At 35.1% G+C, this 21,230-nt stretch overlaps 1 protein-coding gene across 7 annotated transcripts in view; it reads left to right on the top strand.

Annotated features, from left to right (window-relative positions):
* NCOA1 (nuclear receptor coactivator 1) overlaps positions 1–21,230 on the top strand; it is a 176,626-nt gene that overhangs the window by 70,476 nt on the left and 84,920 nt on the right. For all 7 annotated transcript variants that reach the window (XM_073215773.1, XM_073215777.1, XM_073215778.1 and 4 more), the window contains 2 exons: positions 5,521–5,626; positions 11,929–12,095. In XM_073215773.1, the coding sequence (XP_073071874.1) occupies positions 5,538–5,626; positions 11,929–12,095 (256 nt within the window). In that variant the 5' untranslated portion in view covers positions 5,521–5,537. The remainder of the gene's footprint in view (positions 1–5,520; positions 5,627–11,928; positions 12,096–21,230) is intronic.

Raw genomic sequence — 21,230 nt, 5'->3', positions numbered from 1 at the left:
GCGATATGCAAATTGGTTCCCTGAAACCAACAACTGTTTTCTTAATGAACCTTTTTAAGTAAACTTACTGCCAAATATAAAGCCATTCCACAAATAGAATGGCTATAATAGTTTTCACTCATCAGAGGTTTTGCATTCCACTATCTGTTGATTGTGTTTTGTAAATAGAAAGCAGTTAATACCAGAATCATATCATCAGCAAATTGTTGGTGACTCTCTCATAGCTTCTTAATATTGGCTCTTATTTTGGTAGGCCAGCCTGTCTGGCTGTTGTTGAATTGTTATCTGATGTCTCCTCAGCCCCAGAATATCAGATAAATTTAGCAGATGTCACTCTCCAGCCAGTGGTCTGAGGGTAGCACAATATGGGGAATTTCTTTGTAAATCCAGATTTGTTACTTAAAATAATCCAATCTGTGATTGTATTGTTTATGTTTACTGTGTACAGCTGTTACATGTCTTTGTGTCTCTACAGTGCTATGAAGTATTATAGGAGGTATCTGCAAAACAGTACATCTTTATGTTTTCAAAATTATTAGAGATGTTCTCCAGTTTTTAAACCAAGAAGATAGTTTTTCTTTTTTTCCCATTGAAAACAAGGGAACAAGGATTTCAAGAAATTCTCAATTATAGAAAAGAATTCCAAAGCATTATGAAAGATTACAGAATACATTTAACCTTAAAAAGATCTTATATACTTTAAAAGTTTTAAATGTCATATTAGTAAAATAACTTAATCACTTCTAATTCATCATGTTTTAGCTTCTTTATCTTTTGGGCATTATGTTAGATATTGGACATGCAGTGAAATGATCTAGTAACTGGGTTTGGATTCATAATCTAGAAGGAGATACAAGAGAATTATAATTTATAGCACATTATAATAAGAAATATATGCCCAAGAGTATTTTGAGAGCCAGTAGAATTCCAGATAGATAAGTTCTTAGGTGGGTATAACCTAATGTCTTTGGAGGCAGAGAAGATGGACAGCTAAGGAAGCAATAAGTAACCCCAGAACCTCAAGTAGAAGTTCCCTCTTTTCTTGGGATTTTAGCAAGCTCTAGCCTTATCTTTCATTTTCTTCCCTGCTATCATTTCTTCCCTCTTTTACTTCTACTTTTGTTAAAAAGTTTAGGGTTGATGCTCTTCATTCTTATATATTACATATTTTTATTTTTTTGTGCTAATAAATTTTAAAATATTTACATTTTACTTCTATGTGAAAATAAAATTAATGGGCTTCTTTACTTCTATGATTATTTGGTTAATCTCAATTTATTTCTGTGAATTTCCATAGGAAAAGCAGGTGGCAGTTTTACTAATTTTAGTAATGTATCATTTAGCTGATTCTTGTTTCATGTGTGTGTTTCAGAATGGTTGCTAACAAAACAAGGTTGGGTTTTTCAACATCTTTTTTGTTCTAGTGATGGTTGTTGCAAGCCTGGCATGTATGCCTTTTGAATTTGTCCATTGTGAATTATAATTCTTTTCCTTACTGTAGGTCCTCTCTTTCCCCTCCACAAGAGGTTTAACAAATTTTTTTTATGGTGACATGAATCCATAATGCAACTCATATCATTTAATTATAATTAGTAGAAATCTGGAACATAAAAGTCCATTGTGGTTTATGCATGTTGAGTTAGAGGTGGCCGTGGGATATCCAAAGGCAAATGCCCATTAGTGTTTGGAAATTTAACTGCCAGATTACTGAGATGAGAAAGACTGTACTTTTATCCTTCATAAAGGAAGTCTTAGAATGAAAATCAGATCTTGTCCTTCCTCTGTTCTTAAACCTCCAGTAAAATTGCCTAATTCACTCATAGTAAAGCCAAAGTCCTTAAAGTGATTTTTAAGGCCTTATATGATAAGCTTTCTGTTATCTCACTGATCCCATCTCCTACTCCCTCCCTCAGCCCCTGGTTCTAGCCAAACTGAGTTTCTTAAAAAGCATTCTAATGCTCGCCTTAAAGCCTTACCACCCACCCCTTTTCCCCTGCCTGGAGCATTCTTCCTCCAGACCCTTACCTCCTTCAAGTCTTTGCTCATATCTCAGTGACCTTTAACTAAGTACCTTACTTAAAATTGCTGCCTCTCCCCTTCTACACATCTAAGCCTCTACTTTTGCCTTATTTTTCTCCATAGCGCTTATCACCTTTTAATATACTTTGTAATTTACTTTTTATTTATTGTCTCTCTCCCTCACAATAGAATGAAGCTCTGTGAGGACAGTGATTTTTATAGTCTTTCTTAGAGTTGAACTAAAATCAACATATGCAGTCTATACATGTGTATGGAGAGGTTGTATGAGGGATATAACATATATAATCTGTTTATATATAGATCATATGTCTGTACTATACAATGTATAACATATGTATTCTATATACACTTGATTGGACAGGCTTCTAGTTACTTACCACATTCTTTAACGGACACACAATAGATGACAGCTGATGCAAACATTGTATATTACGTTGTACATTATGTTAAAGAGGTTGACTATTGCCCTGTGGGTAATGAGGATTTAGTGAAGGGTTTTAAGCTAGAGATTGGCATCATCAGACTTATATATATATATATATTTTTTTTTTTTTTGAGAGGGCATCTCTCATATTTATTGATCAAATGGTTGTTAACAACAATAAAATTCTATATAGGGGGGTCAATGCTCAATGCACAATCATTAATCCATCTCAAGCCTAGTTCTCATCAGAGACTTATATTTTTTGGTAAACTACTCTGGCGCTTAGGAGACTATCTGGGAAGCTATTTTAGTAGTAGTCCAGCATGAGATAGTAAGAGGAGAATATGAGGAAGGAATGGATTTTAGGAATGTTTAGAAAATAAAAACTGACCAATCTTGGTGTTTGCTTGCATATGGGGTATGAGAGAAAAGGCTAAAATGAGTCTAGTTTACTAACAGAGAAAAAAATACATAGGAGGAAATGTTATTAAGTTCATTTTGGAAGTTGAATTTGAAGTGCCTATGTGACATCTGGATGGAGATAAGTGTTGAGGAGTTGGATTACCGTTCGAGACCCAGGCCATCTGGGCTAGAGATGGATATTCAGGAGTAATCAGTATAGAGATTTTTTTTTTAAACTCTGTTGAGTGAGTTGAGTGAGTCACCCCAGAATAATGTATAGTATGAGAAAGAAAGGGGCCTGGGACATTACAACCATGAGGAACTGTAACCCCCCAAAGGGGACAAAAATTCTGAGAATAAGGTAAAAAGAAAACCATGCTCTCTAATCCTTCTGGTCATGGCTTAAATATGACTTCTCCAGAGAAGCTTCAGTTGGTCCCCCAATGAAAATTAGGTCTTCTCTATTGTTTTTCTCTATAGAATGCTGTTCCTTTCTATTATAACTTGTATCACAATTTAAAATTATATATTATTTTTGTACTTTATTTGTTAATGTCTCTCACTCATGAGGACAGGAAACTTCTGTTTTGCTGTCCAGTGTTTGCTCAGCTCCTAGCATGGTGCCTGATGCATGAAAGATGTTTGGTTTATTTGCAAAGTAAATGAAGTATGGTATCACAGAAGCCAATGGATAGCAGTGTTTCCAGAAGGAGACTGTTTCAAATAAGCTGGAAGTCCAGTAGAATAATAATATTTCATATATATTGAGCATTAATGAAGGAAGCAGTGAAAAGTGTCTGTTGTATTTATTGCTGAGGAAGTATGGAATGAGCTGTCAACGGAATGAACACTGCCCCTCATGGAGCTAGCTCTCTGTCAGAAGGGGAGATAATAACAGTAGTCTACATTCTCCAGGGACTTACAGTGTGTTTTAAATGCACTATTTCATTCAAGCCTAACAAGAAATCTAAAGGTAGGTAAATATGGTTATCCCTATGTTGCAGATGAAGAATTAGGTTTAAGGAGATTATGTGCTTTGCCCAAAAATAGGCAAGTAGTGGTTAAGCCAGGATTTACACCAGGTCTTTCTGGCCCCAGAGACCATGTTTTTAATCATAATGTTCCATCTAGTAGGGAGATCCACTTGATTCCTCATCAGGGAAGTAGTATCTAGAAAATGACATTTGAGCAGGAATGGTTTAGCTGCTGTTTATAGCACAGATTAGAAGTGAGACTGACTGGAATTGAGAAACATGATAAAAGGATCTTGAATTAATCCAGAATGAGGCATTTGGTTCCAAACTAGGATTATAAATGTACCTGTGAATGAATGAGGGGATAGTCTAAGATCTTTTGTTATGGAAGAATTGATAGGACATGGATAACCAATTAGAAATGAGGAGTAAAAGAAAAGAGTAAAAAAAATTACAAGATTGCAATTCTCCAAGTAACAAATTTTCACGAACTGCACTTCCAACATGGAGAGATCAGAAATGTGCCTTTTTCATTGCATGAAATAATAAATTCATTATTAGAATTTTAGATATTGTTTGTACACTGAAAAGGGAATATGAGTCTTTGTACTGAGAAAGGGCTAGAGACAGAGGAAGTTATAGAACTAGGGAAAAGGACTTATGCAGATGTATGAATTAAAGCCATGTGAGAAATTCTTACAAATCTCAACATTCTTTATAATAAACTCCTCAATCATGGCTGCCAAGCATACAGTATTAAAGTTGTTTAATCTTTCTAGAATTTAAGGAAAGGCTAAAAGGTTTCCCATTTATGAAGACTTTTCTTTCTTTTCATAAAGGAAGATGAAAAAAAGAGAGTAAGGAGGTATGTTGTTTGACACTAATAAAATCCAAAGGCAGTGATAAATATAAATAAGGTCAAGGATAGGGATTCTGAGTTTTATTAGGGATTCTACAAAGAACAGTGGTTGATAGGGTCAGGTCAGAGGGATTTGTTAGTGCAGTCACTAACTGGCATGACATGTGAGAGAGACCTGGCTGGCATGCTAGGGGAAATGACTTTGTGTTCTCTGGCATCTATACCAAGATCCTAACATAGACTAAACATTTTATCTTTGTCGCCTGACTACATAAACACGAGGTTAGGAGTATAGAATTTAAAGTTGGTAAGTACTAAATCTAGTTCATCACTTTAACTTTAATCATGTGTATATTATTTATTTTCCTACCAATGTAAAATCCCAACCTTATGAGTAAAAGTTGTTTTAAATCCTTTTCAAAGTACAGCCTGAAAAAAATAAATATAAAAAATAATTTCTCTGACTCTTAGCTATACATTCAGTTTTTGCATTTATGTGTAAAAGTTTTATATTTATTTATAAACAGATTCATGTCTTTAATTATTCTAACAATTTGTTCATCCTAATTGATTTCTATGATTTCATAAGGGATTATTAGTTTCATTTTACAGATACAGAAAAGAAAGTGCAAAAACACTAAATTGTTGATGATTCCTGAGCTTTTGTATAGATATGGATGCTTTTATGATAACTGTAACTATCTATTCATCAAAAGACTACAGTGTCTAGACGATTTCTAACATAGGGAGCTTCCTTCTCCCCTTCAGTTAGTTAGAAAGTTCATCAAGGTAGGTTTCTTATTGTTGTCCTTCCTTTTTAGGTGTGAAGTTTTTCAACATGAGTGGCCTTGGGGATAGTTCATCTGACCCTGCTAACCCAGATTCACATAAGAGAAAAGGATCGCCATGTGACACACTGGCATCAAGGTAGGAATGCTCTTTTCCTAATCTATTTCTGGCCGAGCTGCTTTATGATTTTCATCACCACTTTAGAGCTTTGTTTCATCTACTCTAAGTTCACTTGCCATTTTGAGTGAGTCCCTCATAGTCACCATGTTCTCTTCCTTCCCCAGGGCCTTTGCATATACTGCTCTCACAATCCCGCTTGTTCCCTCTAGATTTCCTGTAGTCAACACCTGTAGGTTCTCTAGACATCAGCTTAGTCACTGCTTCTTTTAAAGCCGCCTTCTCTTCCTTCCATAACTATTATGTCAAGTCTCCCCCATTCATGTGTCTGTCTCACATATAAATTATAGCTCCAATCCATAATTTCAGGTTTTTTGTAGTTTGTGTGATTGTTTCATGAATCCCTGGCTTCTCTACTACTTGCCCAGTAAGGACCTTCTCTGTTCTTGCTCACCATGTTATCCCTAGTTCCTAACACATGTAGCTTATATATAGTAAGGACAGAGTAAATATTTTGCAATGAATAAATGAATCTGTTGTACATCTTCAACTATTACCTTAAAACATTATGGTATTAGTGGAAATAAGAAATATGTTGTTACAATATCAAGATTTTAAACTATGATTATTTGTGGAATTGAAAAGTTTTGTGTTATAAGGAATACCTAAATAGGCTAAAAGAGAATTATTGCAAAGAAGACTCTAACAAAAGCCAGACAGAGAAGAAACCTCATCAAGTCAAAAGAGCATCTTCCCCCCTAAGAGGAGGAAAGTAGGGATCTTATACCAGTTATCTTCTAGGATTTAGAGCAAGGTTTCTCAATCTTCACACTATTTTATGTATTTATTGACAGTATCAACCAAATAATTCTTTGTTGTGGGGAGCTATGTTGTATATTATGGGTTGTTCAGCCAGTGGCATCTTTGTATCAGTTATGATAATCAAAATGTCATATCAGTTGTGATAACCAAAAACATTTCCTAAACATTGTCAAATGCCTCTTGGGGACAGGGAGTGCAATATGGGCCCCCAATGGATATCACTGATCTAGACAGTGAAGTGGTAGAACACTCTTCTGTCATTGGATTATATATTTCTTTCTCCTGTGGGAGAAAGAAAGGATTTTAACAGGAGAGTGCCAGGGCCCTAGGCTGGAGAAAGAAAAATGACAGTTTTCTTAATCAGTTCAGAGAAGCTATCATAGAACAATGATAACCTCAGTACTCATAATCACAGATGCTAGGAGTCCAGATGCTACGAGGAATGTTGATATCAAGATACAGCCCAGATTCGCTTTGTCAAGTTAATGTTCTTGTTCATACATAAAGTCAGTCACACTTAAAGGAAAACCTAAGAATAAATGAAACTATTGTCTTACATTTGATTTTTTTTTGTTTGGGAAAATTTTTTGAATCTATAAGAGACTGAGAGACTATGTATAACCATCACATATAATTGATAATATTTTTCTGTATTGTTAATATTTTATATTTGCATGGTCTTGTTTAAATAAAAGTAGTAAAACTATTAATGATTAAATTGGTTTGTCTGCAATTAATTCCACCAGTCTGTCTTTAATAATCATATATGTGTAAGTATCCATTGTCAATATAAAAGGTTTATTAAATTTAAATATTGTATAACACTATATATTTTTATACAGTATACTTTTTTCAGCATGGATCTTGAGATATGTGTTCTATCTTATTACCTCTTTATTAATATCATATTGCATGAATGTAACATTTGAAAAATCCGTTTCCCTACAGATAGACATTCCCGATAGATAATCAACAAATTTTTGTTATAAATTTTTGCTCAAGTCCATGCTTCAGCAAACATCCTCATACATACCTCTTATTTTATACATAAGAATTTATTTAGAATCTGTGCACATTTTTATGTTAACCAGGTAATTACTATATTGCTCTTCAAATGACAAGTATTGAGAATTCCTTTTTTTCTCACATCCTTACCCACACTATTCTCTCCTAGCTTTTAATTTTTTGCCAGTCTGATGAGGGTAGAGTGATAGTTTTAAGTACATTTCCCTAATAACTAAATCACCTGATCATGATTTTTGTTTCCTCTTCTGTGTATTTCCTGGTGGTGTCTTTTGCCTATATTCCTGCTGGGTTGTTTGTCCTTTTTCTTTGTAAGAGATATTTAAATTTTCTAGCTACTATTCTTTTTTGCTTATATTTTATGCAAGTATCTTTTCCCAGTCTGTTTAACTCTATTTATGTTAACATACCTTAGAACCTTAGGTTTCCATGTATCAAGCTTTTGGGAGTCTTGTTGCAGAATTGTTTTCCTCTATTTCAAGACATTAAGGGTTTGTTTATACATTTGCTTCTAATATACATTTAGAGTTACAATTAATCTGGAATTTATTTTTGCATGTGATATAATATATGAACCTAATTTTATTTGTTTCCCCATGTATGATGTCGGTGGTTATGACTCTATCCTTCCCCTGCTTTTGTGCTGTTCCTTTATCATAGACCATGTTCCTTCAGAGACTGGGATCAGATTCTGAATTTTTTTATGACAATTGCCTTGTTATCTGATGGGACAAGTCACTCTTTGTTTTTAATTTTCTCAATTGTTTTCCCTGTTCTTGGCCCTTTTCTTCCCTATACTGATTTTAGAACCAGTTCTTTAAATTTCCCCTGAAAAAAGTCCTGGTGGGATTTGGAATCGAAATTAATTTATGTTTAACAATTAAATTGGGAAGAATTGACATTAGTATTTTCTAGGCTTTAGATTGTAGACTGATCTTATTTATGATTATTAAGGCTTTTCATTTATTCAAGAATTCACTGTTCTTCAATAAAAGTTTGTAATTTTTCCTTTGAGTGCCTAGCCCACCTTTACTTAGCTATATTCCAGGGTACCATAGAATATTACTTTTAGGAATGGTATCATTTTTTTCTGTTGTATTTTCTAATTGGCAGTTTTTAATGTAAAGGAATGCTAATCATTTCAGACTATTGATCTCATATGCATCCATTCTTCTGAATTTTCTTGTTTGTTTTAATGGTTTATTTGCAGATTATCTTCAATTTGTGCACATAATAATGTCATTACAAATATCAAAATTTTTACATATTTTTCTCCAGTATCATAAAAATACGTATATTTGCATGTTTGCTTTAAAAATATTTGAAAATATTATCTCCTTCAGGTTTGTGTGTGGGATTCACTTTTAATTAAGTGATATTTTTGCTATGGTTAACAAAATTTGTCATTTTGAAACTGATTGAATTTTTACATAAATACCACCTTGTAATATTCCTTCAGTTTTGTTATTATATGCTGTCTCCCAGAACAGACTGTGAACTTATTAATCATAAGGACATTTATGAGATCTCAGGGTACTGCCAATCCAGTGTACAAGGGCCCTGGATAGGGGAGTTTCTTAGTAATTGTTTGGTGGTGTGAGGTATCTTTTATCTCCTTCCTGTTATCTCTTCTCCATTCTTTAACTCTTCTAAGAGAATAAGGATTAAAATGTCAGTCTTAAAATGGTGGATGTCTGTTTCTTCTACTTGTTTAACATTTCTAATTCAACTGAATAAGTGTTTCATTAAATGCCTACTATTTAGTCAGCACTATATGCATGATCAGGATTCAAGTGAAGTGTGAGACATTTTTCTATCTTCAAGTAGCTTAGAAATATGATCATGCCACTCATTCAATTTCTTAAATCCTTCTGGGCTCTCTCTTGACCCAAAAATAATCATAATTGAAGTGATGATAATGGATAGCATTTACATGAGCTAACAGTATATGCCAGGAACTCTACCAAGCATTTTACATGTATTATTTTTTTTAATTCTCACAAAACCCTAGGAGGTAATTAATGTCATTATCCCTATTTTACAGGTAAAGAAATTGAAGTGTAGAGAAGTTAAACTCCTATTAAGTAACTTTTCCAGGGTTACAGAGCTAGTAAATGACAGAGGATGCTTGAACTTGTTCCTTTAAGCAATATACCATGTTCTTTATCATGTTATATGCAAAAGCCCTTGTGATCTGGCCGGGACCTCATCTCTTGCCCTTTTGTTTCTTATCAGCTGTGAACCTACTTCTAGGTTCTTAAATTTGATATTTTCCTCTCACTTATGCCCTTGAAAAAGCTGTTTTTTTCTTTCAGGAAACCAATCTCTTTCTACCACTAGATTTACACATCTTACTCTTTATAAGTCTAGCTACCATCTCTCGGTGCTGCTGTAGTATTATGACTCCTTTTCTTTGTTCTCCCCCTGACTGGGGACTGCATCCAATTTACTCCTGGATCCCCAGAACACAATAGATGGTTATCTGGTACATAATAAGTATAGGAGCATTTACTGAAAAAGCTAGTAGGTTGAAGAAAAAAATATGCATGCGAAGTTAACAATTGTAGCATTAACTAGCATAATTGGAAGTTATAACAGTTAAAACAGTATAAATGGAAGTAAAATGGGTTAGTCCGAGGATAAATGTAGGTGGCCCAAAGTAATGAAGGAAACCTTATTTTCCATTAAGGTAGAATTTTTTATCTCTACCCCTCCTTTACTTCTGACTTTATTTGAATATATCTGCTTTCATTTTCTATCCTTGCTTATTAGTTACTTCATCTCATGTTGATTCTCCTGGTCTCATTCTTAAATCATCTTACAGATAGCTCACATGTCACAATTTTAGCTGCTTCTTCCCTCTGTCACTTTTCTGCCTATCCTGCTCATTATGTCACTTTTTTTTTCTTTACAGTGGTTTTAAGCACTTCAATTTTACATAAAGTTTAAAGTCAAAAACAGACTTGGAAATTCCACCAAGTGAATCCAATTTAATCATGTTGGAATTTATACTCATAGATTTAAACAGACCATACTTTAGACTGAATCTACTAAATAAGTCTAGTATCAATTAGTTTCTCTAAGGTAAAATCATATGTTCTCCAAAATCCTATCAGGTTGCAGAGCTGGAGTTCTCTAAAACCTTATATAGATCAAAATGTATGTTATTCATTTTCTTCATGCTTCCTCTTTAGTGCGTTGATGTGAAATTTATCAAAATATCTTGCCGCATGTACTTGCTATGGAAGGTGTAAGATAAAATTTTACTAAGTAAAGTGAAAATAATTTCTCAAAAATGAAAGATTAAAAAGATTATGATTGTTACAATTTTAATTTGTGGTTTCATTTTATAGTTGTTTCATGTAGGTAAATACATTTGATTAGTTGACTTGGTTTCTTTCAACTTACTATGTGTTATGTGAATACTATCACTTTCATAGTCTTTTTTTATTAGAAAATAAATGATATTTTAGTTGTCAATTATGAGCTATTTGGCAGCGATCTTTCCCTCTTCTCTTTTTTTTCTACCAATTTTATATGCAGCTGAATGATTCTGGTTAAAGCTTGTAAAACAAAAACTGCTTGTGATCAGTCTTTCATATTATAGTAATTTGATAATAAAAAATAGAAAAATTATTTTCAAAGTAATACTCACTGTCTTTGTGTTAGAGCAAGTTACCTAATGACTTGACTAAGTAAACCAGGGGTACAGACTGGAAAACAAAAATGAACAATATTTATTCACTACATCTGAATGAATGCAAAGTGCCTACCCAGCTGTTTGTACTGTTTCCCTTTATTCTCATTATTTTGCTTTAAGATAAATTGAATTTGATTTTATTTATTAACATTTATGAGAACTCACAAATAGATGTTTTTTAGAACAAAGTTTTATACAGACAACAGTGTTCTCTGTACCTTTGTCTCTACTGATTTACTATCCTTTTTATTTTGCTTTTAGGGCAGATACTTTTTTCTTTTTGTTGAGGACCAACTAATGGTCTAATCATTATCAGAATCAAGAGTTTATCAGATTTCTAATTACAACTTATTTGAGCTTTTGTATAATTTGCCCTGCTTAATTTATAATAGTCATTTGAAAATTCAGATTTTCTATTTCAAGGCATTATTATTTAGAATGTAAAATAATTCCAAATGCAACTGGTATATGTACCATCTGTTTCCTTTTAATATCTAGTATTTAACAGTTATTTGAGATATTCAATGTACATACCCCACTGAGAACTACATCTATGATAGCAGTCATTCTCTTCACGTGCTTTAGCCAGAATTGTTTTCTACACTTTGTTATTTTGTAGTATCTGTTTTTTAGATGTGAATTGAATTGTGTTCTAAATCTGCTTTTATATTCTAGATAAAAATAGGGATCTCTGTAATATGTAAATATTAAATGCTTGCTCAGAGAAGGAAAAATGGTGGTAGAGATGTACACTAACTGGATTTTCTTTGTGTACCAGCACTGAAAAGAGGCGCAGGGAGCAAGAAAATAAATATTTAGAAGAGTTAGCTGAGTTACTGTCTGCCAACATCAGTGACATTGACAGTTTAAGTGTAAAACCAGACAAATGCAAGATCTTGAAGAAGACAGTTGATCAGATACAGCTAATGAAGAGAATGGAACAAGGTAAAAAAAAAAAACACAAACCTGTGGCTGTATGCTCTGTTATTAAAACATTTCTAATATGTGATTTTATTAGTTATTAAGAAATTGCACTGAACTTCATAATTTTATTTAAAAACATTTTTTTAGATGCTATTTATTTTAGAAAGTGAATCTGAGAGCCTCCTTCTTACAGCAAAGTGACTTATTAGGTTGACTTCAAAACTCATTGCCTTGGGAGGTTACGGAACCCAGTATCAAGGGGGATGGAGTCAGGAAACAACTTGTGTGGTGTCAGACCTGAGGTTCTGGTTTAGAATTGAAGGACATTAACTTGGTGTTCAGAAAAGCCCTTCATCTGAATAATAAGTTTGTCTCTTCTTGGGTTCTGGGTCGGGGAAGCAGTTTCCTCTGGGAAAAACCTGGTGTATTTTTATGGTTCATATTTATACTGTCCATATTTACTGGGGACCTCACAGCTCAAAAACCCTGGGTTGCCTACCAGAAACAAAAGCAAAGGACTTTGGAGGAATATGCCCATACCGGGCCTCATGGGATCACTAAAGGAAAAGTGCTGAGGGTGATTTTAGATAGAAATTTATATAACATATGAGGAAATAATCTACAGTGAGTAAGAGTACAAATAACAGAAGGAAAAGACCTCAGAGACCTATAGCAGCAGTGTGAAAAGACAATAAACATATATGTTTAAAATGATATGATTTTAAGATTTTAGAAGCTGGAAAATAGTCTAGTGATAACTGACTAGTAGACAGGAGAAATTGGTATTGTAAGTCAGGGAAAGGGAAGAACCAAGAGGGTATATGGCCCTTCCCTGCTTGGTCTCAAACCCTGACAGCTTGGCTCTTACTCCCTACGCATTCTTCTGGGGAAATTGAGTAGTTCAAAGGAAAAGACATGTTAGACACTGATAGTTGGGAATGATTCCCCAAATGAAAAATCAGCTCCTTGCCTTGTTCCCACTATTCACACAGCTGCCAGTCAGCATTTTAGTACCTCATTCTTCAATATGAATAAAAATCCAGATATTTCAGGAAAGCCTGTGATATAAAAGTGCAAACCAAGAAAACAAACAGAAAAAAGTGAATTTGAAGGAAGCAAGAGACAGTGCAGAGAGAAGAAACTGTAAAGCCATCAAATAGTCCTTCAGAAACAAAAGAGAAGATACTTCATCTATGAAACAAGAATAAGATGCTACTAAATGTAACAGTCGAAACAGCAAGCATCGGAATGATGTAAAATCAGGATAGCCGGAAAAGAACAACCTCTTTATCTTATTTTGTACTCTTTGCCTGCTCATACCCTCTGCCCCAACCATTCTAGGCACACTGCCTCAGGTATTTGCATTTGCTCTTCCCTCTGTCGGGAATGCTCTTCTCCAGATATACACATGGCTCACTCCCTCACCCCTTTTATTATCTTTGTTCAAATATTTCTTCTCAATGAACTTGGCCCCTAACTACCTTATCTAACACAAATACACACCTCTGCATCTTCTTTGATTTATTTTCCTCACAGTATTTTTTACATCTAACATATTACATAGTTTTTTACTCATTGTACCTAGTTTTTTACTTATTGTCTGCTTACTCCCTCTAGAGCTCCATGAGGGGTATTCATTTGTTCTACCCTCATATCCTCAATAGCTAAAACATCCTGGCTATATAGTAGACTTTTAATGAATATTTGTTGAATGAATGGATGAAGAGTTGAAAGATAATTTGAAGAAGTCACTTAGAAAGTAAAATAAAAAGATAAACAATGGAAAACAAGGAAAAATAAGTGTATAGTATTAGTTCAGGAGATTTAACAGATGATTAGTTCCAGAAAAAGAATAGACCACATAGAAGGGAGAAAATTATAAGAGAGGTAATAAAAAAACAACCAAAAAACCACTCAGAATTAGAGGGTTTTAAGTTTCCAATTTGAAAGCACTGACGTGGTGCCCAGAACAATGAATTTTTTTTAAAAAAAAGAAAGAAGAGACAGAGAAGAAAAGATGGTGATGTGAGAAATGAGGCAGAAACCTCCTCCGAAAATCACATATAAAATGAAAATACAGCAAATACAATTAAGCCTGAAAGAACAACCAAAAGAAGACTGCAATAGACTGCCTACATCAGGGGAAAAGAGAAGACCTCACAAAAAAGGGTAAAGTAGCAAAGCTGCAATCCAGCAAAACCCAAGCCCTCCTCTGACCCCAGCTCACATGCAGGAGGAAGAGAAACAGAGCGGGGAGGTAGTAGAAGCCCAGGACTGGCAAACACCCACCACTGGAGATCTGTTTCAGGAGCATGAACCCACGTTACACGGTGCTCTGGAGATTAGTGGGGTTGGAAAGCTAAGAAAAGCAGAATACTTGGAGAGACTGAGATTCCAGCCGCTTGTGGAGAAAAAATACAACCAGCCACTCTGGGACATAAGAAAGGCAGGCGCTTTGAAAGACTTACCAATAGCAAGAGGGGTGCTAAACAGACAAGGATTACACAAAGCTTGCTGCTCAGGAGAAAGGACAAGTGGATAAAATTGTCCCAGCACACTCAGCCTAGTAGATTGGGATCTTTCAGGAGCTTCAGGCACTCCATCCCACTGGTTGATGATGCATTGTGGCCCCCCACTGTGATATGCAGTCTGCTGCTCCTTCCTCCTGGCTGGCACTGGTTCACAAACCTGCTGCCCCAGCCATTGTACCAGGCCAACCAGAGGGCAGGCCCACCTATGGCAGCTTCACAGGCAAAACACAGAGGCTACTCCCTGCATGCTTGGCCCACTGACCCTGGCAGTAGAGACAGACACTGCAGCCAGGAAGCAGGAAAGAGCTCTTTCCTCCTGACAGGCACCAGCGCTGTGCACCAGTGACTCCTGCCATCGCTCTAGATACTGGGCAGCTCCAGAGAGTAGGGTTTGTGAACACAAGAGGGCTTTGCCAATACAAAGTTATTATTCCATAGTAATCATTAGAAATATAAACAGCAAAAGAATCTGGTAGAAACCAAAATCCCTCAAACACCAGAAAGAGGGCTAAGTGAAACTGAAACCACCAATCTTGATAAAGATTTCAAAACAAATCATAAACATACTCACAGAGCTATAGAAAAATATTCAAGATCTCAGGGAGGACTTCAATAAAGCCATAGAAAATTTTTTAAATACAGTATCTGAAATGAAATATACAATGAGGGATTTAAAAACAGATTAGATGAGGGTAGAAAAGATGGTAAATGAAATAGAAAATAAAGAACAGCAATACAAAGAAGATGAGAAACAGAAAAAAGAATCTCTAGTAATGAAAAAAGAATAGAAATATGCAACCAATCCAAACAGAACAATATTCACATTATAGGGGTACCAGAAGAAGAAGAGAGAGAAAAAGGGATAGAAAGTCTCTTTGACATAGTCTCTCAGGCCGTGGAAATGCACAGATCTCCCAACACAAGGGACCCAAGGAAGACAAGACATATAATAATTAAAATGGCAAAGATCAAGGACAAGGACAGAGTATTAAAAGCAGCCAAAGAGAAAAAAGATGACATACAAAGGAAAACCCTTCAGGCTCTCAAAAGACTTCTCAGCAGAAACCTTGGCCACGAGGAAGTGGCATGATGCAATGAAACAAAAGTGCCCTGAACCAAAAATACTCTACCCAGCAAGATTATCATTTAAATTTGACGCAGGGATTAAACAATTTCCAGATAAGCAAAAGTTGAGGGAATTTGCCTCCCACAAACTGTCTCTATAGTGTATTTTGGAGGGACTGCTATAGATGGAAGTGCTCCTAAGGCTAAGTAGGTGTCACCAGAGAAAATAAAACTACACTAAAGGAAGTAGACCAATTACTAAGCAAATGCAAAATTAAATCAACTACCCAAAAAGGAAGTCAAGGGATACACAAAGAGTACAGAATATGACACCTAATAAATAGAGTGGAGGAGGAAGAGACAGAAGGAAGAAAAAAAAGAACCTTTAGATTGTATTTGAAATAGCATATTAAACAGTTATGTTGGATGGTTAGATAGTAGCTACTCTTGAACCTTTGGTAACCACAAATCTAAAGTGTGCAATGCCAATAAGTATATATCAATAATCACCCTAAATGTAAATGGACTGAATGCACCGACAAAGGACATAGAGTCATTGAATGGATAAAAAAACAAGACCCGTTATTAGGCTGCCTACAGGAGACTCACTTCAAACCCAAAGACATACACAGACTAAAGGTAAAGGTATGGAAAAAGATACTTTATGCAAATAAAAGGGAGAAAAAAGCAGGAGTTGCCATATTTGTATCACACAAAATAGACTTCAAAACAAAGACAGTCACAAGAGACAAAGAAGGACATTACACAATGATTAAGGAGTCAGTCCAACAAGAGGATATAACCATTATAATCCAACAAGAGGATATAACCATTATAAATATCTTTGCACCCAACACAGGAGCACCTACATATGTGAAACAAATACTAACAGAATTGAAGGGGGAAACAGAATGCAATGCATTCATTTTAGGAGACTTCAACACTCCACTTACTCCAAAGGACAGATCAACCAGACAGAAAATATTTAAGGAGACAGAGGCACTGAACAACACATTACAACAGATTGACCTAACAGACATCTATAGAACACTCCTCTCAAAAGCAGCAGGATACACATTCTTAAGTGTACATGCAACATTTTTCAGAATAGATCACATACTAGGCCACAAAAAGAGCCTCACTAAATTAAGAAGGAGTAAAATTGTACCAACCAGCTTCTCAGACCACAAAAGTATTAAACTAGAAATAAATTATGCAAAGAAAACAAAGAAGCCCACAAATACATGGAGGATTAACAACATGCTCCTAAGTAACCAGTGGATCAAGGAGCAAACAAAAACAGCAAGCAATATATGGAGACATGAAAACAATGACTCAACACCGCAAAACTATGGGATGCAGCGAAGGCCGTGCTAAGAGGGAAGTATATTGTAGTACAGGCCTACCTCAAGAAAGAAGAACAATCCCAAATGAACAGTCTAAACTCACAATTAATGAAACTAGAAAAACAAGAACAAATGAGACCCAAAGTCAGTAGAAAGAGGGACATGATAAAGATTAAAGTAGAAATAAATAAAACTGAGAAGAATAAAAAACTAGAAAAATCAATGAAACCAGGAACTGGTTCTTCTAGAAAATAATCAAAATAGATAAACCCCTAGCCAAAAAGAGAGTTTACACACATAAACAGAATCAGAAATGAGAGAGGAAAAAATCACTGTGGACACCACAGAAATACAAAGAATTATTAGAGAATACTAAGAAAAAGCATATGCTAACAAACTGCATAACCTATAAGAAATGGACAACTTTCTAGAAAAATTACAACCTTCCAGGCTGACCCAGGTAGAAACAGAAAATCTGAACAGACCAATTAACAGCAATGAAACTGAATTGGTAATAAAAAAAATTACCTAAGAACAAAACCCCTGGAGCAGATGGCTTCACCACTAAATTTTATCAAACATTTAGAGAAGACGTAATTCCCATTAGAGAAGACGTAGTACCCATCCTCCTTAAAGTTTTCCAAAAAGTAGAAGAGGAGGGAATACTTCCAAACTCATTCTATGAGGCCAGCATCACTCTAATACCAAAACCAGACAAAGACATCACAAAATAGAAAATCACAGACCAATATCCCTGATGAACTTAGATGCAAAAATCCTCAAAATATTTGCAAACGAAATTCAAAAATACATAAAAAATATCATCCATCATGATCACTTAAGGTTTATTCCAGGGATGCAAGGATGGTACTATATTCAAAAATCTATCAACAAAAAAGGACAAAAATCACATGATCATCACAACAGATGCCAAAAAAGTATTCAGCAAAATTCAACATACATTCATGATAAAAACCGTCAACAAAATGGGTATACATGGCAGCTACCTCAACATAATAAAGGCCATATATGACAAACCCACAGCCAACATATTTAACAGCAAAAAGCTGAAAGCTTTTCCTCTAAGATTGGGAACAAGACAACGATGCCCACTCTCCCCACTTTTATTCAACATAATGTGGAGGTCTAGCCACAGCTATCAGATAACACAAAGAAATAAAAGGCATCCAGATTGGTAAGGAAGAAGTTTAACTGTCCCTGTTTGCAGATGACATGATAATGTACATAAATAACCCTAAAGAATCCACTCCAAAACTACTAGAACTAATAAATGAATTCAGCAAAGTTGCAGGATACAAAATTAATACACAGAAATCTGTTGCATTCCTGTATACTAATGATGAACTAGCAGAAAGAGAAATCAGGAAAACAATTCCATTCACAATTGCATCAAAAAGAATAAAATCCCTAGGAATAAACCTAATCAAGGAGGTGAAAGACCTATACTCTGAAAACACTCATGAGAGAAATTAAAGAAGACACCAATAAGTGGAAACATCCTGTGCTTGTGGATCGAAAGAATTACTATTGCCAAAAATGGCCATCCTGACTAAAGCAATCTACAGATACACTGCAATCCCTATCAAAATACCAACAGCATTCTTCAATGAACTAGAGCAAATAGTTCTAAAATTCGTATGGAACCACAGAAGACCCCAAACAGCCAAAGCAATCCTGAGATGGAAAAATAAAGCTGGGGGATTATGCTCCCCAATTTCAAGCTCTGCTACAAAGCCCAGTAATCAAGACAATTTGGTACTGGCACAAGAACAGGTCCAGAGATCAATGGAACAGAATAGAGAACACAGATATAAACACAGGCATATATGGTCATTAATATATGATAAAGGAGCCATGAATATACAATGGGGAAACAACAGCCTCTTCAACAACTGGTGTTGGCAGAACTGAAGAGCTACATGCAAGAAAATGAAGGTGGATTATTGTCTAACTCCATATACAAAAGTAAACTCGAAATGGATCAAAGACCTGAATGTAAGTAAACATAGGCAAAAATCTCTTGAATATAAACATGAGCAACTTTTTCCTGAGCACATCTCCTTAGGCAAGGGAAGCAAAAGCAAAAATGAACAAATGAGACATCAAATTAAAAAGATTCTGTACAGCAATGGACACCTTCAGTAGAAGAAACAGGCATTCTACAGTATGGAAGAATATATTCATAAACAACGTATCCAACAAGGGGTTAACATCCAAAATATATAAAGAACTCAGGTGCCTCAATACCCAAAAAGCAAATAACCAAATTAAAAAATGGGTGGAGGATATGAACAGACACTTCTCCAAAGAAGAAATTCAGATGGCAAACAGGCACATGAAAAGATGCTCCACATCACTAATCATCAGGGAAATGCAGATTAAAACCAGTGAGATATCACCTCACACCAGTTAGGATGGCCAACATCAAAAAGACAAGGAGCAACAAATGCTGGCAAGGATGCGGAGAAAGGGGAACCCTACTTCACTGCTGGTGGGTTTGTAAATTAGTTCAACCATCGTGGAAAGCAATATGGAGGTTCCTCAAAAAACTAAACATAGAAATACCATTTGACCTAGGAATCACCCGAAGAAAACCAGATCCTAGATTCAAAAAGACATAAGCACCTCTATGTTTATTGCATCACTATTTACAGTAGCCAAGATACAGAAGCAACCTAAGTGTCCATCTGAATGGATTAAGAACAGGTGGTACATACACACAGTGGGATATTATTCAGCCATAAGAAAAAACAAATCCTACCTTTTGCAACACCATGGATGGGGCTAGAGGGTATTATGCTCAGTGAAAGAAACCAGGCAGAGAAAGACAAGTACCAAATGATTTCAGTCATTTGTGGAGTGTAACAACAAAGCAAAACTGAAGGAACAGAACAGCAACAGACTCATAGACTCCAAGAAGGGACTAGTGTTTACCAAAGAAAAGTGGTAGGGGAAGGTGCATGGGGAGGGAGGGAGAACAGGGTTAAAGGGCATTGGGATTAGCACACATAATGTAGGGGCATCATGGGGAAGACAGTATAAAGCACAGAGAAAACAAGTAGTGACTCTATAGCATCTTACTATGCTTATGGACAGTGAATTCAGTGGGTGTGTAGGGGAGACTCGATAATATGGGTGAATGTAGTAACCACAGTGTTGGTCATGTGAAACCTTCATGAGATTGTTTATCAATGATACCTTAATAAAATAAAGTATAGGATAAAAAATCACACCAGTGGATAATTTCCAGACACAAGAGAGAGGAAAATACAGACACACACTAGATTACTTTCAGAATGGGTCCAGAGTTCTAAATAACAGCACTGAAAAGAAGGCTAGACCTAGAATTCTGTGTTCATCCACATTTGCAGCATTTTATTTATTTATATAAAATGTCTATAATTGACCAATCCATAGCAACAGAAATTTTATTAGTGGTTGCCTAGAGTTTGGGATTGTTATCCCAGTGGGAAGTGGCTGCTAAAGGGAATGGGGTTTCTTTTTGGGGTCATAAAAATGTTCTAAAATTTGTTGTTGATAGTAGTTCTACAACTGTGTGAATATACTAAAAACCATTGAACTCTTTGCTTTAAATGCATGAATGGTATGCTGTGTAAATTGTGGCTCAATAAAAGTGTTACTATAACCATATGAGAAAACATTTCTGCCCATTAAATTTTCAAAAATGAAAAATTGTCATCATACCATGCCTCAGTGAGTACACAGAAAACATAACTAGTGGTATAGCCCCTTTGAAGAGCAATTTGTCAAACTTAGTATTGTTTAAAATACACAGATCCTATATCCAGTTATTTCTCTTCTAGCACTTACCCTAAAGAAATGGTCACACATGATCAAAAGATGAAATATTGGAAATAGTTTATTACAGCACAGTATGTAGTAGTCAAAAAAGTCTTATCAGTAGGGGACTAGGAAATCAACTGTGCATTATTTGTATGATTCTTTACAGAAGTTTCAAATGAGTGAATCAAATATATAGGTATCAATGTGCTTAAATCTCAGCTATATTGAGTAGAAAGAGTAAGTTGAAAAACTCAGTATATTTATGTAAACTTTAAAACTAAACAATAATATATTGCTCATGAAACCATAGTTATGTAGTTACAATGTAAAAACATGCTTATAAATTATTATGCTGGCCTCAGAATAGTGGTCACTTCTGAAAAGGGACA

Source organism: Manis javanica, chromosome 1 (genome assembly GCF_040802235.1).
Source record: "Manis javanica isolate MJ-LG chromosome 1, MJ_LKY, whole genome shotgun sequence".
NCBI lineage: Eukaryota > Metazoa > Chordata > Mammalia > Pholidota > Manidae > Manis > Manis javanica.
The sequence above is the reverse complement of the archived record's forward strand: the minus strand, read 5'-3'. Positions and strand labels throughout refer to the sequence as shown.